The sequence below is a fragment of the Ascaphus truei genome, chromosome 2, assembly GCF_040206685.1.
Source record: "Ascaphus truei isolate aAscTru1 chromosome 2, aAscTru1.hap1, whole genome shotgun sequence".
NCBI lineage: Eukaryota > Metazoa > Chordata > Amphibia > Anura > Ascaphidae > Ascaphus > Ascaphus truei.
Window position 1 is genome coordinate 193,951,722 of NC_134484.1, and position 20,141 is coordinate 193,971,862.

The 20,141-nt window shown below is 43.9% G+C and overlaps 1 protein-coding gene across 1 annotated transcript in view; it reads right to left on the minus strand.

The window, feature by feature from the left end:
• LOC142487059 (uncharacterized) overlaps positions 1 to 20,141 on the minus strand; it is a 137,205-nt gene that overhangs the window by 48,703 nt on the left and 68,361 nt on the right. Inside the window, exons 8-15 of the mRNA XM_075585745.1 lie at positions 12,565 to 12,576; positions 12,382 to 12,465; positions 11,578 to 11,631; positions 10,667 to 10,720; positions 7,409 to 7,453; positions 4,918 to 4,971; positions 3,258 to 3,311; positions 266 to 319 (exon numbers count right to left, since the gene is read on the minus strand). Coding sequence (XP_075441860.1) covers positions 266 to 319; positions 3,258 to 3,311; positions 4,918 to 4,971; positions 7,409 to 7,453; positions 10,667 to 10,720; positions 11,578 to 11,631; positions 12,382 to 12,465; positions 12,565 to 12,576 — 411 coding nt within the window. The remainder of the gene's footprint in view (positions 1 to 265; positions 320 to 3,257; positions 3,312 to 4,917; positions 4,972 to 7,408; positions 7,454 to 10,666; positions 10,721 to 11,577; positions 11,632 to 12,381; positions 12,466 to 12,564; positions 12,577 to 20,141) is intronic.

Here is a 20,141-nt window from a genome sequence, read left to right on the forward strand (position 1 = left end):
TTGTTATTCCCATGATTTGTAGAAAATGTCTTCCATTTATGGGGGGTTGTTGTGTTTAACAATGAACTCCACAAGTTGTATGGCCATATTGTTTGAAAACTCCTATGCGTCTATCCTACATGCTAAGAATACACGCAACAAACATATTTCTATTCACACAAAGACAATAAATGTGAACAATTTAATTAGCATTTTATGGCCATTACAATAAAATGTAAACTCCTGTAATCACAATTTTAAATAGGTGGTTCTCAAATATTTTCACCTTTAATCCGTCTGTTCCTGGGGCTCCATTTCTTCCAGATAATCCTGGTTCTCCCTAGAAAGATATAGTTTATTTCCGTTACTGTTTACAGAAGTGGTGACTTGATATGTGAAACCTCATCAACACAGAGCTAAAAAATAAATTTTGTCGGGACCCGCTAAATATAGCATATATTATTCTCATATGTGCATATAGCGCCTACTCCTACTTGTTCACACAGGCTCCCATTTATATTGGCAAAACAGTTTTAATAGCAAGGGCTATATGGAGGTAATCCATAAGGCATCTTACAGCATAATGGGTCCCACTTAGTAAATATGGTGCAAAGTTCAGTACTACACTTATGCTGCTGAGACACTTGACCTTAACTGAATTTTTTTTATGTCCTCTTCTTAACCCTTAAACAGCTAGTCTGGAACTTTGTGAAACACAGATCCCAGCGGCGTACCTAGCTTTAAAGGGAACCCTCGCAATTATACTTTCTTGGAGACGGGGCCTTTCATCAACCCCTCCTCCCCGTCATCTCACCGATTATCCACACAAACACCATTACTGAATGCATATACCAAATATTACAATGGAAAAAAATCCAGCCTGATTTTTAAATTCTTGCCTTGACCAGGACAGATTTGTTTAAAGTAAATCCCCTTTTTTTGCACTGACAGTATCCTCATTTTACACATTAAAGGGCCTATTCTATAAGCCTTGATAAGCCACTTATCGAGTCCTTTTTGGCCAAGATGCCTACTGCTATTCTGTAAGCCTCTATAAGTGGGTGATAAAAGCATGAATCGCCAATTTTTTCTGCCGTCCAAAACACATCGCCGAGTGAGCGGCGATAAGCCACTTATCTGCATGTTCTGAAACTCGTGCAATTCTAGTAGCAGCGATTAGGTTATCGAGGCCTATCGCGGCTCTAGAATGGCGAGTTTCTCCCAAAATCATCACGCCAGGAAAAGTTAGCGTGAGGCTGGGGAGAAGCTGCTGAGAAGGCAGCAAGAGAGGACGTAGAAAAAAAATGCATTATCCTGCATCGGATTAATGCTGGGAGTCTCCGGAGCTGATTTCCATTAATATCAGAACCTGAAGCCTCTAGCATGAATCCCATGCAATAAAAATGCATTTACAGGCAACTTCATTACCTTAGCTAACCCCTGAAGGGGTTAACTATCAGTGCCATGTTTATTGTGGGTAATGGGGGTGGGTTATGGTGGTATTTGGCTCCTGGTGGGTGTTTAGGCCTTGCCTCCCCCCCCCCAGGTTGCGGGTGGAGTTAACCCCTTCACTACCTTTGCAGTTAATACCGTTAAGGTAATTAAGGGGTTAAATACACCCGCTACCCACCCTATAGGTATAAACTCCCACCAAGGGCCAAATACCAACTTCACCCATCCTCGTTACCCACAATACACACAACAACACTAATACCCACCTCCTCTACCCCCAACAACCACCCCTCCCAACACATCCAGTACTGTAATGGGCAAAATTTCTATTATCCAGATATGGATAAAAGCTCAGTTGCCCATTATAAAAGCAAACATTAGCCAGCCAGCATAAATAAAGTAAATAAAACTTTCTACTTACCCTTACCATCATGAAGGGCGTCCTCGTCAGCATACTCCAGGTCCATGTCCTCCGTTGCCAGCAAGAGAACATAAAAAAATACTATCTAATGGACCCTAACCCTTTAATCACCTTAGCGATTAGCTGCCAAGGTAATGAAGCTGTTTTAATAAAAATGTTAACACTAGTGTATGTGAGCAGGGGGTCTCCGGAGCAGAACCACGTTGATTTGAGGTCCAGAGACCCCCTGCTTCCCAAGATACAGGCCCTGCTAAGGGATGCCGGTATTTCCTATGCATTTAAATCCCACTGTCCCGTGACACGAGACATTTAAATGCATAGGAGTTACCAGCACCCCATAACAGGGTCCCCAGATCTGAAATCAACGCAGTTCTGCTCCGGAGACCCCCTGCTCATGTACACTAGTATTAACATTTTTATTAAAATCTTGCGATCACTGCCGAGATATGCGCCGACCAGATCGCAGTAGGTACCAGGTCAGCCCTTTTGAGAGAGGCGAACATCACGTCGCCGGCTACTCGCCAGTTTTGGGCATTTTGCTATCGCAGGTATTCGAGGCTTTCTGAATACCGTGATAGCAACGCTCAAAAAACTGGCGATGTAATCGGCCCAGTGATTTTTTTTATGAAGGCTTATAGACTAGGCCCCTAAGTGTCAAGGAGCAAATGAATGGATGTGCCAGTCCCTGAGGACATTTTTATAGGATAAGACCAGGGGCAAAAGTAGCTTTCAAAAGTAACGGTAATGTCCTGATTTTAAAAAGACTTATATTTATTAACCATTGTGGCAAAGCTCCAGACTATACTTTAGAAGGATACAAGCAATATTATTATTATTATTTCAGAATAGGAAGGGAGAGAATCTTTCTAAAATAAATCAAATATATTCTTCTTTAACAAGAAAGTATAATAATAAATAATAAAGTAGAAGTATTCTGTGTGTATAGATAAAACCATAACGGCACTACCGACCCCTCTCACATGTCTATTCACTCCATTTTCTTTTCTGTAACCCCACTCTTCCCCCACATTTTATATTGATTGTTATTGCTATAAAATCTTAAAATAAAGAGTATTAAGAAAAAAGTAGTGGCCCCCTTAGGACTGTCACAGTTCAGTCACTGGATATACTACAGTACAGTGTCTCTCTCAATTAATAGGCTCCCCTACACTCGTTACGACGCTAAGCAACTGATTCGTTTGCATATGCCCTTTTTACAGTAATTTGACCAATCCCCTAAACCACAATTAACATCAGGTTGTTATAACATCAGGTTGTTATAACATCAGGTTGTTATAACATCAGGTTGCATTCGTGTGGAGAGGCACAGCTATATAAAAAACTCCTTTTCAGCAACACCAAATAACCTTAGTTATAACCAGTGAATTATTGTGCTATAACTTACTGTTGGGCCCTGATGTCCTGTAGGGCCGATTGATCCTCTCTCACCTTTATTACCCTAAAGTATGGAAATTAACAAAGGTGTTTAAGATCTAGATGTTGTGTTCAAAGAAACAGCTATACACACAACACAGTGTTTGTGACATAAATCATATCTCGCTGATATTTCTGTGAATATATATTGGTACATTGAAACACAGATGAAGCAACATTATTCACCTGGAATTCCTTAGCTGACGCCTTACAACCTTATAGCAAAGCATCTTTAGAATTCAAAAGGAATACTACTAACCAAAATACAAGCACGTATGGTGCATTTAAATAAAAAAACATACTCCTAATTGAACATCCTCTGGAGATGAGGAAAATATGTTTTATTTAAATCTTCTAAAAAAAACTGCAGACATGCACTTGAAGACAGATGGGGAGCAGCCCTGATACACAAATGAAGTTGACAAAGTGGGGACAAAGTCACGAAATGCGTAGGGACATGTATCGGGGCCACTTCTGCTTATCTGTCTACAATACGTCTGCAGGATATTTAATAAACATATATTTTACTCCACTCTGGAGACTGTCCGTTTTGTCGCTTTGTATATGAGGTCGGGATACTTGTATGGATTTGGACTGTAGAAGTACATTTTTGTTGGATATTTAAGTTAAACACACTTTTTTTTTTAAAGATAAAACAAACGGAAAAAAAAAACCATTGAAAAACACAAATGGACCAGACTTTAAACAAGAGTTACATTAAACTCCATAAAAAATTTATAACTTTGAAACATACTGTTAAATATATAGTGTTAAAACCTTATCTCTTAACATTCGCAGCCCTTTAGCGTATTCTATATATTTCATTCATGTATTTTGTGAAGTCATGTTGGATCGCCAGAGGAGTCTGAAGACCAACTAGCTACTATGAAACCCACTTACACAGTGTTATTCATTAAAGCGCAATAGAGCTAACTGGGCACAACCACATGAAATCTCCAATTAACCTGAATCCATGATTGACACAGTTAAAATTAGAAACAGAAATATGGGTGTTTTGTATTTATAAGCAGTATTACTAAATATCAATTATTAGTGTGATAGTGTGATATTATTTTTACTAGCCCTGCTGTGCAAATAATAAATGTTGTTAACCTATGTCATTAAACAGCTGTACTGTCAAATAATTTTTGGGTTCATACAGAGCAACTTAATTCTGCGCTTGCAACATAAACATTACTTTTAGGGTTTACGCCAGCTTCAACTTGACGGGCGATTTTGATGCACATTCTACTTTTTTGTGAAGCACAGATACCATTTTGTTTCGTACATATCATTTAAATCTGTACACGTTGAGCTTTTCATATCTGCCTGTCAAAATATTTGAGTAAAACCATTTGTGACGTTTAAGGTGCAACTTGAAAAAAATAAGCTTAGTACACACACAGAAAACCATAGGATTGCTTCCCTTAATCAGACGCCATTGTGTGCCCCAATTGTGCAGTGAGTGGATGCAGAGACATGAACACAAACATAGTGATATGTTCATATTATCTTTCCCTTATGCTGTACTCCTGAACTCTGTGAAAAACAGGTCGCTTTAGACTGATCAAAAATAAGTGAGCACGACTTTCTGAAATCTTGAAAACTGAAAATAATATATGTTTAATTACCTTTTTGCCTAGGATTCCTGGTGTTCCTGCTTGCCCTGGTGAGCCAATCAGACCCTGCGACATAAAACAAACTGAATTTATTTAACATCTGAGTGCTGTGTGTACCCTAATTATTCTTATAACCTCTCTTTATAAACCCCAGCAGAAACAGACACCGGGGATTTCACAGAGGGAGCCCCTGATCCAGTATCTAAATGTTCCGATTACATCTTAGAAAGAGGCCCATCCCGGTAACGTTTCAATATTTTGGAGATGCTTATGTTTTTAGACCTCCCCTCCATGGTATATAACTGTTACATTATGCAGCACTACAGTATACCTTTTCAATCAGTAGGTACTACGTCAGCCAGAACATATAGGGTTCAAAATCGTTTGCATGATCACAATACTCTGTGTTTCAACATGTAAGCGTGCAGCACAGAGCTGCCGTTTGCTGCAACATTGTAAAGACGCGATGCCATCACGTGTAAAGATAAGGTATTGGGGTGGGGTACATGAATGCACAACAGTCCATGACAAACCATGGGGACAATATGTATCCATCTCACATTCCAAAATTGATGTTAGTTAAGTTTTCAAGTGGAGGTTTTATAGATAAAAAAAAATACTCAAGAGTCATAAGGTTGAGGAAATGTCTGCCCTCCCTCATACAAAACACTGACACAAGTTAACCTGTTGAAGCTCCATTGGGAGAAAAGCACTACAGTATATGAAATAAAGTTATTATGAACTATGAAATTTTTTTTTTTACAAAAACTGCATGCAAATGTTTTTCATAGTTGTATATTTTGCATCCATCATTTTTATTTGATTGTCTCATTATGAGCAGTCTGGCATAAATGAAAAAGAATTGTACAATGTCCTAATTTGCACACAAAATGTGTATACCGTTTACTGCACAGAAATTCTAAATTATACTTTTCGTAAGATTTGAATTTCCAAGAATTTGCAATCCTTGCAATTTTTAAAAATATTTAGTTATGTATTTTTTTTTAAACTGGATGGAAGCAGGGGGTCTCAGGAGCTGAACCCCATTCATTTCAGCTCCCGGTGTCTCCGGCTCCTGGAGATACATACCTCTGGAGATACATACCTCTGGAGATACATACCTCTGGAGATACATACCTCTGGAGATACATACCTCTGTAGGAGGTGCCGGTAGCCACTCTTGGTGGATAGCAGGGTTCACACTATGGTATTGTTTCAACACTCCATTGCCCTACGGGCCAATAGGAAGGTAGTATCCTACATCCGCAATTCCTACTGCCCTGACAGCATTTCACTGCTATCTAACTGCCCCTGATGGTAACTGTGACCACAGCTGGCTCAGAGCAAGGGGCTGTATATATGGCTAAACTTTAGCTATACATCTATATACTGAGGACAAGCAGCAAGGCAACACTCTATTGCTCCTCCATCTGCATAGCAACGTGGCGTTAAACTACAACATACCATATCACTACAGCACAAATTGCTGTGTTAAACTATATCATACAAGCAGCTGACGAGATTTATCATCTGTAGTTCCACATCATTATACTCCTCGCCTTGGCCAAGGGGGAGTGTAATTACCTACTTTTACCAACTTAAGCAACTAGACACTGCTACTCTTAGACCGACAATAGGGGTCTATCCTTATGTAGCGATCCGCTACTACTGGCACAGTCCCAGATATCTGACATATTCCTGTCAAGATTATTATTTTTTCTTTGTACACCATTTATTTTAACATTTAAATTGAATAATAAAGATTATTTTTAATCAATACACTAATCATCATTGATAATTGAGTGCTACTTCAACTGAGTTCTTTCTCTTTCGGTTTAGTGTCTTTGGAGTTAGTATTACTTTGTGCCTGTGTATTAGTGGAGAAAACTAATTCAGATTCTGATTCCCATTTGTTAAAATTGATCTTGTTAGATATGAAACCAGTCATTCCTCTGGGTTTCTTTGTTGGTGTGGGAGCTACGGTAGAGGATGGTAGAGGAGTCCCTCAGGTAGATACATGGAATATAGGAATAAGGGATAACCTTGCTCAACCAAATAGTAAATTGGGGGTGAGGCTGCTGCCTAGGATGGGTTTACTATGTAACCAAGTGTTAGTGCCAGCACAAAGGAGAGAAAATCCTTATGATAGCACACACCTCAAAAAATGATAAATGGAGAAGTTCTGTTTTTATAGAATCAGAACCGGGGCATCCTTTGGAGCTGAACTGCACTCGTATCTCCAGGGATCCCCCGATTCCCGAGCTAAGACCTTTTATTTGTACCAGGGTGCCAAAAATTGGAGAACTGCACTTTTAAGATGATCATGGGAATACATTTGCACACTATTTTGACAGCGAGCTAAACAATCCACGGTATTTCCATGTATTTAATTACACACAAATAGTTTCTTCAGACTCTAAAACCATGTCATGTGTAATCCTAATGTACAGTAAAAGGACTAGATAGCAGTCCACAAGAACGAAAATGGCAAAATAAAACATACCTTGGGTCCTACTTGTCCCTGCGAACCAGGAACTCCTGCTGGTCCCTAAAAATATTGATTAAAATCATCAATATCAACGACACATAATATACTATTGCAATCCCTTTCGATTGATTGACACTTACAGTATAGTTAAAGCTGCAGTTCAGGCTCCCGTTTTTTTTTTTTTAGTTTTTTTTTTAACTTCAATAGTTTCATCTGGGCAATCTCTACTTACCTAAAAAAAACTGCATAGCTGCCGGCCAATTTGTTCTCCGTCTATTGATCGGCAAAGTTTGGCGACATCTTTAAATATGGGGAATGTAAATCATTGATATAGGAACAAGCATGCTTGTTAAAATAGAATACAAGAAAATTGGTCTTTCAAAGTTGTTGTTTTTTTAAACAGAAAATGCTAAAAGTATTTTTTCTTACTACAGAACTGATTTATTAAAAAAAACACACATGCAGGATATTGCCTGAACTGCAGCTTTAAGGCAAACACCATACATGCTTGATATTAAATTGTTTTCAGAACACCCAATAGTTTGGAGTAAGAAAAAAAGGAAAAATACACATTCTGAGCACTGAGGATTAGATTCCGTTTCAATCTCAATAGTGTAAATAGAAGAGCAAATTATTTTAAACGCTTTGCTATCAGCATATCATACATGCACGTTCTGCTTTTTTTTTTCTTATTCACATCAAAAACCGTATTTCCACTGACACATACAGTACCTCCAGTGCAAACTTTTTATTTTACTTCAAGGATGAAACTGACTCTCTGGGGCCTATTCATTAAACTGTGATAATAGCATTTTGCATGCCGTTTCTTCATACACATGCATCTCGCTGTATTCATTGAGAAGTTATTACATGTCCAAAATGTGTGCATTAACTCCATTTGTTTCTCACTGTGTAATTATGTGTGCTATGCACATTTTGTATGCAGATGAGGCAAACTTGCAAAATGACATATTCATGGACATATTCATTGGGCATCGGCAAAACGGTAAAAATCCGTTTCCCAGAATTCTGCAGATCATTTTGTGAAAATCCATCCTGCACACTAAAATCCGCATGTGGATTGCATACTTAAAAATCCAAGCGGATTCATTCAAATCCATTAATTACTACTGTGCAATCCGGACTGCTTTTTTTATTTTTTTGAGAGAGAGCTTTCTAATTTTATTAGCAGTCAAGCAGACAAGAACATTTTAGCTGTCAATTGCTATTTCACATCTTAATGAAGAGCTTGTGAATTCTTAATTTACCTATATTTGTTCATTTGCATACCAATTTAACATATCACATAGAGTAAATAAACAAAACCGCAATACTGCGACTAAGCTGCAATTTGTTGGTGAAAAAGCGAGTCCATGGTGGAGATGTGGCATTTCTGAGAATGTTTTAGCCCTTTCGCCAGGAATCGAATTTAGGGAAAAAACGTTAACAATTTAGCAGCTGCATTTTTAATACGTTCGTACATCTCTAAAAATAATATCTGAGGCCTTTCAAAAATAGCCATTATTGTGAATCAATTCTCTGGTTGAGTTTGTAGTTTGCAATATTATGAAACTGTATGATGCAGCTAGCAGCGTGAATCGTAGAAACAGAGACTGTTATCTTACTTGTACCCCAGGGGGGCCGGCATCTCCTTTTAATCCATGTGAACCCTAAATCATAGAAAGAAACATAACATAATTTATGCCATCGTCGCTACAGGCATACCCCGCTTTAAGGACACTCACTTTAAGTACACTCGCGAGTAAGGACATATCGCCCAATAGGCAAACGGCAGCTCACGCATGCGCCTGTCAGCACGTCCTGAACAGCAATACCGGCTCCCTACCTGTACCGAAGCTGTGCGCAAGCGGGGAGACTATAGAGCCTGTTACACATGCGTTATTTACATCAGTTATGCACGTATATGACGATTGCAGTACAGTACATGCATCGATAAGTGGGGAAAAGGTAGTGCTTCACTTTAAGTACATTTTCGCTTTACATACATGCTCCGGTCCCATTGCGTACGTTAATGTGGGGTATGCCTGTATATATGTGCTGGGTTCTGGGCGCATTTTCAGTCACTACTAAGTAATGTTTCATTGGATATCAATGCATTTTAACATCAAATGCACAGAAAATCCAGAGGTGCTAAAAGGCCATCGAATAAGTGCAAAGGGCACAAAGCATGAGATGGCCTCACTGATTTTCCCATTAAAAACCATATGATTAGGCTTCTGGATTTCCCCTCTTTTTCTAAACTGCCTTACATGTAAAAAAAAAAAAAAACAATTCCAATGGTCCCACATTATTGATGATGCAGAGTGCTCAACCTCATGTCCACAATATTGCAGGAAGAATCGTCTCTCCCTTTCTGATAAGTCTTGGCTGCCCCTTCTTCAATTCCTTGACTGGCTTCGCTCTCATGCCCAACAACATGTACAGTAAAGTTGCACTGAGATCCCATAATATCTGACAGCCGCATACTTTGTTATAATGGCCCTGAACCATGATTTTAAAATGTGAAACTTACTGTAATGGAAATAAGCAACTGCACTAAAATATAATTGATATAAATATACATATATTGATGACAGAATTATACTAGTGCAAGTATTTTAAAATATCACTGGGTTTAAAGCAGCAGTCCAAGCTGTCGTTTAAAATAAAATAAAAAAATTCCCTTTAAATATGTGCATTAATACAATCCACACAATGATAAGTAATTAGCTAAGTTGCCAATCGATCCGTTCTCCTGTGATCGATCGGCGAAGATTCAGCTCGGGGGTTCACTAAATGGCCGTCAGTGCAGCAGAAGAGGACCAAAGATGCAAAGTTCTGTGGGGAAGATCATATGACAGGCAGTCACTATATACAATTGGTGCACTGCTAGAGAGAGGGCAGGGCTCAAAAAGGGGTGTGCCAGAGCCTGTTTCAGAAGAGGAAGTGGATGTGACTTTGTAAATGGTTGCTATAGAAACAAAAATGCTTGTTACATTATAATACATTAAAAATGTAATTGAGAGTTTTTTAAAAACAAAAAAAAATGCTACAAGTATTTTCTCATAGTACAGAACTGATTTATTTAAAAAAAAAAACATGTAGGATATTGCTTGGTCTGCAGCTTTAAGGGTGTTCCTTTTATCAACTTGTACACTTTCTTCTGTCTTCTATTACCAACTACACTGTAATAAAGATCCTCATTCCCTCACACCGCCGGAGTCAGACGTGTCTCATGTGACCCTCATGTTGACATAGGAAAAAAATACCAACCTTCCCCCCTGGAGTACCAGGTATGCCAGGCGGACCATGAGGCCCAGTTAAACCCTGCAAAACATGTGCATTATAATTTATTTACATGGTGATTTAGATCAAAATAGTTAATTTATTAACGTGTTAATCAGGTTTTGCATTGTGTGCCAAAGTACCACCAGTGTTATTGATGGCAAAAAAAAAAAATCATTAAATAAGGGTACAAAAACGGGAACAAAGTTAGAATTCCATTAATAGATTTTCTAAAGAATGTCTTAATTTCCTGCATTTCAGTCTATGTTCTATTTGAAAAATAATTCTATTTTTCGTCTTTCTTTAAGAGGGCGGAAGAGAAGGTACTGTAGTATGATATCTTTTATTTGACCAATAGGTCCATTGAACCTGATGAAGAACCTTGTGAAGCTTGACAGCTTGTAACTTATCAACTATCTTTCTCTATATATTTAAGAGGAACCTCATGGGGATGTTGTAAAGGAGAAGCATTTTCAGAATGAAGGAGGGGTGACACCACTATATAGGTCGCTGATAATCAAAGGAGTAGTTATCCAATAAGTCATCTTCAAAACACATGAGCCATGGATCCCCTTCAGAATTCCTCCCTAAAATTCAACCAACTTTTTTTTAACAATAAATTTACATCTTCCTACATCATCTTATTTACATGACAATGCAACTTTTTTAATTCCATTTCTTGCAAATAATGAATAAATACAAATGAATTACAAAAACTATTATGGAAGTACAACAAGTAAATCCTCTGCCATCACCATTTTGTTGTGGGACCTGTACGTTAAAAAAATACCTTTGGGAAATCATTAATTAAGGGGATATAATTGATAATTTGGGGATCATGTACTCATGCATAGCTGGACTTACATAAACTGATATAGTGTATATGGGAAACTACTCACAAGTTTACCATCTATTCCTGGGGCACCACGCTCTCCTACACGTCCTCTGTGACCCTGGGAGAACAAGGTAATAAAACATGAGACAGTATGTGGAAGGGGAGTCCACAAACAGTACGGAACTATCATGTACTGTGCAGCTGCTGATGTAAAGTAATGTTTTTCAGGCATATTAAATCTGATCAATGTTGAGATTAACTGGTTCCTCAGTCAGCCCTGGTTACTGCAATAATGGCATAAAAAATTAGCATGGTTTATTTGTTTTTATCACTATTTTTGCTAATAACCACCAACATTATTTTAATTATCATTATTTCTGCTACATAAATTGTTCATGACAAGCATGTAAATACTAAGCAACAAAAATAGCTCTAGAATATAATAATATTACAAAAATAAAATAAATTAAATTCCCATTTTGCCATGATCCCAAATCAAAACCACGTTCGGCAAAATGTAAACCCCCCCAAAAAATGTAGAGCCAAAACACCAGGACTAGTGAGCAATTCTATATCAAAATGTTCTTATGGACACCGAATGTGTTACATTTAAGTCTGTTGCATATATTTTTGCATACAACATTCCCATACACTCCATTTATAATGCGATATTGGCAGCTTAGTGAATACTGACACAATACCATATTCAGCACACATCAAACTACATTATAGCAATTTTTTAACAAGTTTGGTGCAGTGACGGAGCACTGACTAACAGAGAGTCTGGTTATCTGTACTAAAGGGATCCAATGGGTGTTACGTTAAAACAGCTGCATGATAGGAGTCATAGAAAGAAGACATTGCCTACTTCTGGTCCCGGAACTCCTGGTGAGCCAGGCTGGCCCTCAGGGCACTCGCAACTAGAACCAAGCTGCACTCGCTCAAGTGGACACTGTCAATAAAAGCAAATTCAGGCATTAAAACAGGATGAATATTCACTTTCAGAAATGTGAATTAAAATGTAAAATAAATAACAGGCCCAAGTACTTACCCTAGGATCGTCCTGTTAATAAAAGTAGAAAGAAAATGATTATTGTCATTTTTGTCTGTGTCTTTATTGAAAAATTGTAAAATTAAAACGTATTTATTAGCACAATATATATATTGTGACAGAGTCACTAACTCAGTAGGCTGGAATAGTTAATGGAGAGACGCTGCAGCCTGTTCACAGAGTGTTAATCTCCTCAGACAGAAAGAAGCACACCTGCAGCCTAATTAAACAGGGGCTGAACTATCAGTGAAACAAGTGCTTTAAAAAGCAGGAAGTAGCTCACACAAGGTGAGCTTGTTTTTCCACAGGAAGGTGGAGAGAATTCTCCCGGCTTGGAAGCCGTAGCAGCTGCTGCTGCTCTGGTCCCCAGTCCTGCGAGGAGCTTTGCTGCTGGGACCTGCTGGGACCCCAACCCAGGATAAAGATAAACATTGCTGCGAGGCTGGACACAGCCTGCTCCCCGGAACCGTGTTCCTGTTTGCTGTTTGGAGCTGAAACAGATAAGACTTTATTCTTATGTAGCCAGGTCCCCCTCGCGTGTAGCCAGGTTCCCCCCCTCGCGCACTCACCCCCTCCTTCCCAGTTGCGAGCGCGCGTGTGGATCGGGCTGGAGCGGAAGCATAGTGATCCCTGGTAGCTAGGGACGCGAGCGGCGAGCAGGCCGATTGCCGGGGATGCGATCGGGCCGTCGCTAAGGCCGCGATCGCGTTGCCACCGGCCCGGCGGCTCGGGACAGCAGGGCGCCGCATACACAGGGCTGTTGCGCATGCGCAATGGCAGTGCACAGCGCAGGAGGCTCAGACAGCTCGCGCATGCGCAAGAATAGACTGCCAGCCCCCAGGGTGCTTAGGGGCAGAGACACCTGACGCCAGGGAGCCAATCAGAAGGCCGGATTCCCCTGCTCCCAGTTAGATACATTTCGCGGGGTTTTGCAGCTACGCAGGCACTCAGGATCCGGACCAGCTAGGGGTAAGAGGTGGATGCAGGGGTCAGTGACCCTCTGCATAGGCCAGCAGCCCCCAAGGTCCCAGTTAGGTCCTGAGCCACCTAATAGCTTGTGGAGCTTAGGGACAGGCCCTAGATAGGGACATTGCCCCATTATTTGGTCAAGTAGTCAGGGACACAGAGCGGAAGCCGTGCGGCCCTGCGAGGTGGGTTCTGGGCTCAGAACACCACCAAAGACCCTAACACCAGGAGAGACATTGTTCGCGCTGGACTTTCAACCCACGCGGTGTGGAGGACAACGTCGGATCGTGCGGATTGATATCGCGGTACCCGTGGCTGGAGCCCGGGCAGGTAACCTGCAACTCACGTGCACCAACCAGGCCTATCACCAAACATAGTGGCTGCGCAGTCACACACACATATGCACAGTGGTATTTGACTCTGGGAGTACGAGACATTTGGGTGGGGGTTACTGGACACAGGGTGGGGTCACATTGTGGGTGGTAGCGTCCGCCGTGACGCCTAGAGGTGATAGCGTCCGCTGTGACGCCAAGAGGTGGTAGCGTCCGCCGTGACGCCTAGAGGTGATAGCGTCCGCCGTGACGCCTAGAGGTGGTAGCGTCCGCCGTGACGCCTAGTGTGGTTAGTGTCCGCCGTGACACCCAGTGTGGTTAGCGCCCGCCGTGGCGCATGATGATGTTATGATGTTATTGAGTGATATATGTGTTTCCATGCAGTAAAGCCAGTCCTGTTTTATATTCGTTCGTGTTGTGTGGTTGTTTCCTGTGAGGGCCTCCTCCCACTCCATTGGGATCCCTCCCAGGTGGAGGCGTTGCACCTAGAGATGTATGATATGTATGTACCCCAGGTTCCCCAAGCGGAGGCTTAGGCTCCTGAGAGCCACACAGGTTGCACAGCAGGTAGTAGCGGCGGTATTCATAGGGAATACCCGTTACATTTGGAGGCGCTGCTGAGATAGTCCTGGGGTGCCCCACTTTGTAGTACCGTTACCCTGTCAGTCAGCATGTCTGCGCTCACGCCCAAACAAGTGGCCGACTGGGCCGAAAAGCTAGGAGAGCTTCTGCGACACGTGGTCGCCGTAGACGGAGTGCCTGCTGATGTCTCCATGTTTACTGTCTGCAGCGCAGTAAGGACATTACCTGGTCTGGCGGACGCCCGCCTCATCAGCAAGCACTATGACATTGACCGGCAAGAGAATACCCTATTGCTAGCCACTGAACAAGCTATACTTCCTGATAGAGGCCCACGAGTAGTGTATCTACCAGAGACTTTGCCGCACGGATGCCCTCTAATTTACCCGGGAACTGTTTCCAGTCACGTCACTTCCCTCCCCAGACATGAGGGTTGGGACGACAGAGATATGGCCGCCAGTACACCCATCCGATCAGATATATCCCTACCCAGGGTGACCTTCTCTTCAGATGCTAGGCAAGGGGCCACCAGTTGGGCCGGCAGTCCGGCCACATCACCGGTTACTAACCGGTACGTGAACAGTTCTACCCCAACCCCTAACAGGCAGCGAGCAGCGATAGCCAGTGGCTCCAACAATGACGGCTCCCTGTTAGGAGTGACATTCCCGCAGCTAGTGGAAGCGATAACTACGTCCGCTCAAGCCCAAAATTATAGGAAATTGAAGGCGTTCTCAGGGACGGTCCCTGTCCCCACAGGCGAAGAGAGTATCGATTCTTGGAAGGAGCACACCCTCAAGGTGATCGACGAATGGCCTTGCTCTGAAACGGTCAGACGGCAGAGAATCCTGGAAAGTCTACGACCCCCAGCGGCCACCATGGTCAGTGCACAGCGTGACCAAGACTCTGATCTCTCTGCTCACCAGATGGTAGACTTGTTAGTCCAGATCTATGGCAAGGAGGAAGAGGAGAGCGAGCTGTGGTTCAAGTATTACGCTCTCAGACAGAAGGAGAAGGAAGACCTGTCCGACTTCCTACAATGCATTCAGCTGGTCCTGTGGAAATTGCGGACTTGCGGCCTCATCCTATCTTCAGAGATGGACGAATATCGGCGCAAGCAGTTCCTCCGAGGGGCCATCCCCACGCATCACATTGTGATTATGATCAGGTGCTCCCTAAAGGAGGGACCCCCCCTACCTTCATGGACATTCTGGGAATCGTAAAAGGGCATGAGGCCTATACCAAGCTGCATGCAGGCACCAAATCCAAAGATCCTCCGGCCAGTGCCACCCAGGGAGCGTCCGCTCGTCGGCCCAAGACACCTGTCAAAGAGGAAGATGCGCCACCCAAGTCGCCCTCAACGAAAGGGCGGGCTTCGGGGAGATCCTCCCCCACCTACCCAAGACGACTGGACCTCAAAGACGTCGTCTGCTATACCTGTGGACAGAAAGGCCATTTCTCTAGAGAGTTCCCTAATGGAGACACCCAAGAAAAGGAAACGCTCCGTAAAGGAAGCTCGGCCAGGACTATGATCTGTCAGAGGCAGACCTCAGAAGCCAAAACCACCGAGGCTACCCCCACGCCTCCCGAAGCCCCTCCTGACCTGAGCCCAGGCGAAGGAACTCCAGGGGGAGATGGCTACTGTCAGGTGGGCCCTTCGGCCATCGTACGTGTGGTAGTAGAGGGAGTCTATGCTGCTGCTCTATTGGACACTGGGTCTCAAGTGACCATAATATACCGGCACTTCTACGACCAGCACCTGAAGCATTGTCCCCTGCGGTCGGCGGAACATATGAAAGTGAGGGGGTTGAGCAACGAAGATTACCCCATCGATGGGATTGTGAGCGTTCAACTGGAGATACTTCAATTGAATACCGGCAAGAAACATCCCATGAGTGTGGAGGCAATGGTGTGCCCAAAATCTCAAGGACAGTGTCAGTATCCGGTCATCCTGGGGACAAATACGGATATAGTACGAGCTGTCATCAGAGCCTACTTGAAGGAGACTAATGAATTGCCAATGGCCGATACCCGCCTAGATCCTGTACTGAGAGAGGAGTGCAACCGAGTATATGCCCTAGAGCGTCACGGGGACCTCTACAATCGTCAACGCGGACTGACGACCATTTCACCAGGGGGAGTGAAACGCATGGCCGTCTGGTGCTGTTATCCGGATCGGGAGGAGACCGATCATCTGTTCTCTCTGGAGAGTGATCCTGAGGAAGAGATCCAGAGAGGGTATCGGGTAATACCTGAAGTAAAAGAGTGGACGACCCGAGTTCCTCTCCGAACCCATGTGTATATCCAAAACATCTCCCCATTTCCAATGGACATCGATGTAGGAGAAAGTCTGGGCAGTATATATCCCGTCAGCCCGGTGGAAACCGCGCCCCAGGTGAACGCCGCTGCAGTAGGTGAGCGGTTAGTCGACCTGGACTTCAACTTTGGGGATTCGACCCTGCCGACCGAGTGGAAGGATCGACTGACAGCCAAGCTGAAGGAAAGAAAAACAGTATTTTCTACCAGCGAGATGGATGTGGGCCGCAGTCGCAGCGCCCAACACACTATTAGGCTGAATGACGCCACTCCGTTCCGTGAACACTCTCGTCGTATCGCCCCCAGGGATGTGGACGATGTAAGGGATGTCCTGGAGGAGATGAAGACCGCTGGAATACTGACGGAGTCGCGGAGTCCTTATGCATCACCCATAGTGGTAGTAAGGAAGAAGAATGGATCTGTAAGATTGTGCGTCGATTATCGAACCCTAAATAATCGTACGGTACCTGACCAATACAATCTCCCTCGTATTGAAGAGATCCTGAACGCTCTGAACGGGAGCCAATGGTTTAGTGTGCTCGATTTGCGATCTGGGTACTACCAGGTACCCATGAGTGAAGAGGATCAGGAAAAGACTGCCTTCGTCTGTCCCCTGGGCTTCTACCAGTTCACGCGTATGCCCCAAGGTATATGCGGAGCCCCTGCTACTTTCCAGCGGTTGATGGAAAAAACAATAGGGGACATGAATCCTCGAGAGTGCCTGGTTTACCTGGACGATATCATTGTCTTTGGGAAGACCTTAGAAGAACACGAGGAGAGGCTACTGAAGGTGATAGATCGTCTTGGCCAAGAAGGATTGAAGCTATCACTCGACAAGTGTAGGTTTTGCCACACCTCAGTGACCTACGTGGGACACATCGTGTCTGCCCAGGGGATTGCTACTGATCCAGCCAAAGTAGAAGCGGTGGTGAACTGGCCGCGTCCCGATAATGTCGCGGAACTGCGATCCTTCCTCGGGTTCTGTGGGTATTACCGTCGGTTCGTGGAAGGGTACTCTAGTCGAGCTAAACCCCTGAACAATTTGCTGAAGATATACCCCGAAGATACTGGGAGAAAGGCCACGTCGGCCCGTCAACCGTTTGGTGATAAGTGGACGCCTGAGTGTGAACGGGCCTTCCTGAATTTGAAGAAAAGCCTGACTGAAGCACCAGTGCTTGCATATGCTGACCCAGAACAACCATATGTCCTGCATGTGGATGCCAGTCTCAATGGACTGGGCGCTGTCCTTCATCAGAAACACCCCGAGGGTCTTCGGCCTGTAGCCTACATCAGCCGCAGTCTGACACCCAGTGAGCAGAAGTATCCGGTGCACAAGCTAGAGTTCCTGGCTCTCAAATGGGCGATCACGGAGAAACTTCACGATTACCTCTATGGTGTTACGTTTGAGGTAAGGACCGATAACAATCCCCTCACGTATATCAATACTTCCGCCAAATTGGATGCAGCCGGACATCGCTGGCTGGCAACACTATGTAACTACCGATTCTCCCTGAAGTACAAGCCAGGGCCTCTGAACATTGGGGCCGATGCTCTATCACGACGACCAGGATTGAGTGCCACTCCTGATGATGATGAATGGGAAGGGATCCCTGGACCTGGGATGCGAGCAATGTGTAGTATAGCGGCCGTCATCAATGATCAGGTCGCATTCTCTGAACTAAGAGTAGCCGATTCGTTAGGGTGCCAGTCGCAAGCGATCCCTGCTGCCTACTGCGACCCCGCAGGGATGAACATAACCCAGGACAAAGTCATAAGATGGAAAGACTTAGTAGACTATCAATTAAGAGATCCAGTGATCAGCATAATCCGACAAGCCGTTCAGCGGAAGAACCCTGCTCTATTGAAGAGTGCTCCCCGAGATCTGGTAGCGTTACTCATGCGTGAGGTGGACAAGTTCGAGATAGATAATTGTTTGCTCTATAGGGTAGTCCAATATCATAACCACCCTGATAGGCGACAACTAGTTCTACCCCAAAACTTGAGATATATGGTGTTGAAGTCTCTACACGATGACCACGGGCATCTCGGGGTAGAGAAGACTTTTGGGCTAGTCCGAGACCGGTTTTTCTGGCCCAAGATGCGGGAAGCGGTGGAACAACACTGCCGCCGTTGTTCCCGGTGCGTTCAACGCAAGACGTTGCCTACCCGAGCAGCTCCCATGGCCCATCTAAAGAGTTCTGGTCCAATGGACTTGGTGTGTATGGACTTCCTGTGTATCGAACCTGATAGTCGAGGAATCGGTAATGTGCTGGTCATCACGGACCATTACACCCGCTATGCACAGGCCTTCCCCACAAAAGACCAAAAGGCTATCACGGTCGCGAAAGTTCTATGGGAAAAGTTCTTCGTTCACTACGGTCTTCCAAACCGACTTCACTCCGACCAAGGGCGAGATTTTGAGAGTACTCTGATCCGAGAATTACTTAAAATGCTGAACATCGCCAAATCCCGGACGACGCCATACCACCCTGAAGGAGATGCTTTACCTGAACGATTCAACAGGACCCTGTTGGACATGCTTGGAACCCTGAAGGGAATGCAGAAAACAGAATGGAGTCGTCATGTAGAAACTTTGGTACACGCGTATAACTGTACTCGCCATGAGTCCACGGGGTTCTCCCCGTACTTCCTCATGTTTGGGCGGGAGGCCAGACTTCCAGTAGATGTGCGTCTCCGAGTATCCACGGACGGGATATTCAATACCACTCATTTTAAGTACGTGCAAAGGCTAAAAGACAGTCTGCAACAAGCTTACCAACAGGCTGAGAAGTCTACAGCCAAACTGAATGCTGGTAACAAGAGACGTTATGACAATAAAGTCAAGTATCGAGAGTTACGTCCTGGGGATGCAGTGTTACTTCGTAATTTGGGAATCCCCGGAAAACATAAACTGGCGGACCGGTGGAGAGATGGCGTATATGAGGTGGAGTCACAGATGCCTGGCTTCCCGGTTTATCGCATCAGAGACACCGATGGCCGGGTAAAGGTTTGGCATCGTAATCACCTTCTCCCCATCCCCCAAGTGGGAGAAGAAGAAGAGGAACTACAGGCCACACCGCTCAACGGTGAGTTCGATCTATCAGAAGTGGGTCAAGAGACTGTAACTAACGAGACTCACTCTGAAACTCCGGAAGACCCTATGGAGGGACCCTCTCAAAGGGGCCATCCCGCAGAAGGGGCATCTCCCGAAGGAGCTACGGGTAAAGGGCCCCGTAGGCCAATGCCTACTAAGGTGGCACCAACAGGCCAGCCTTTGGATCCACAGAGCTCGTGTTTTGTACCCTCAGAGACATTTCTCCCCTCAAGGGAAGAGGCTAGGCCTCAGGACTATGCTTATTACTCCCCCGAGGGAGTTGCCGAAGAACA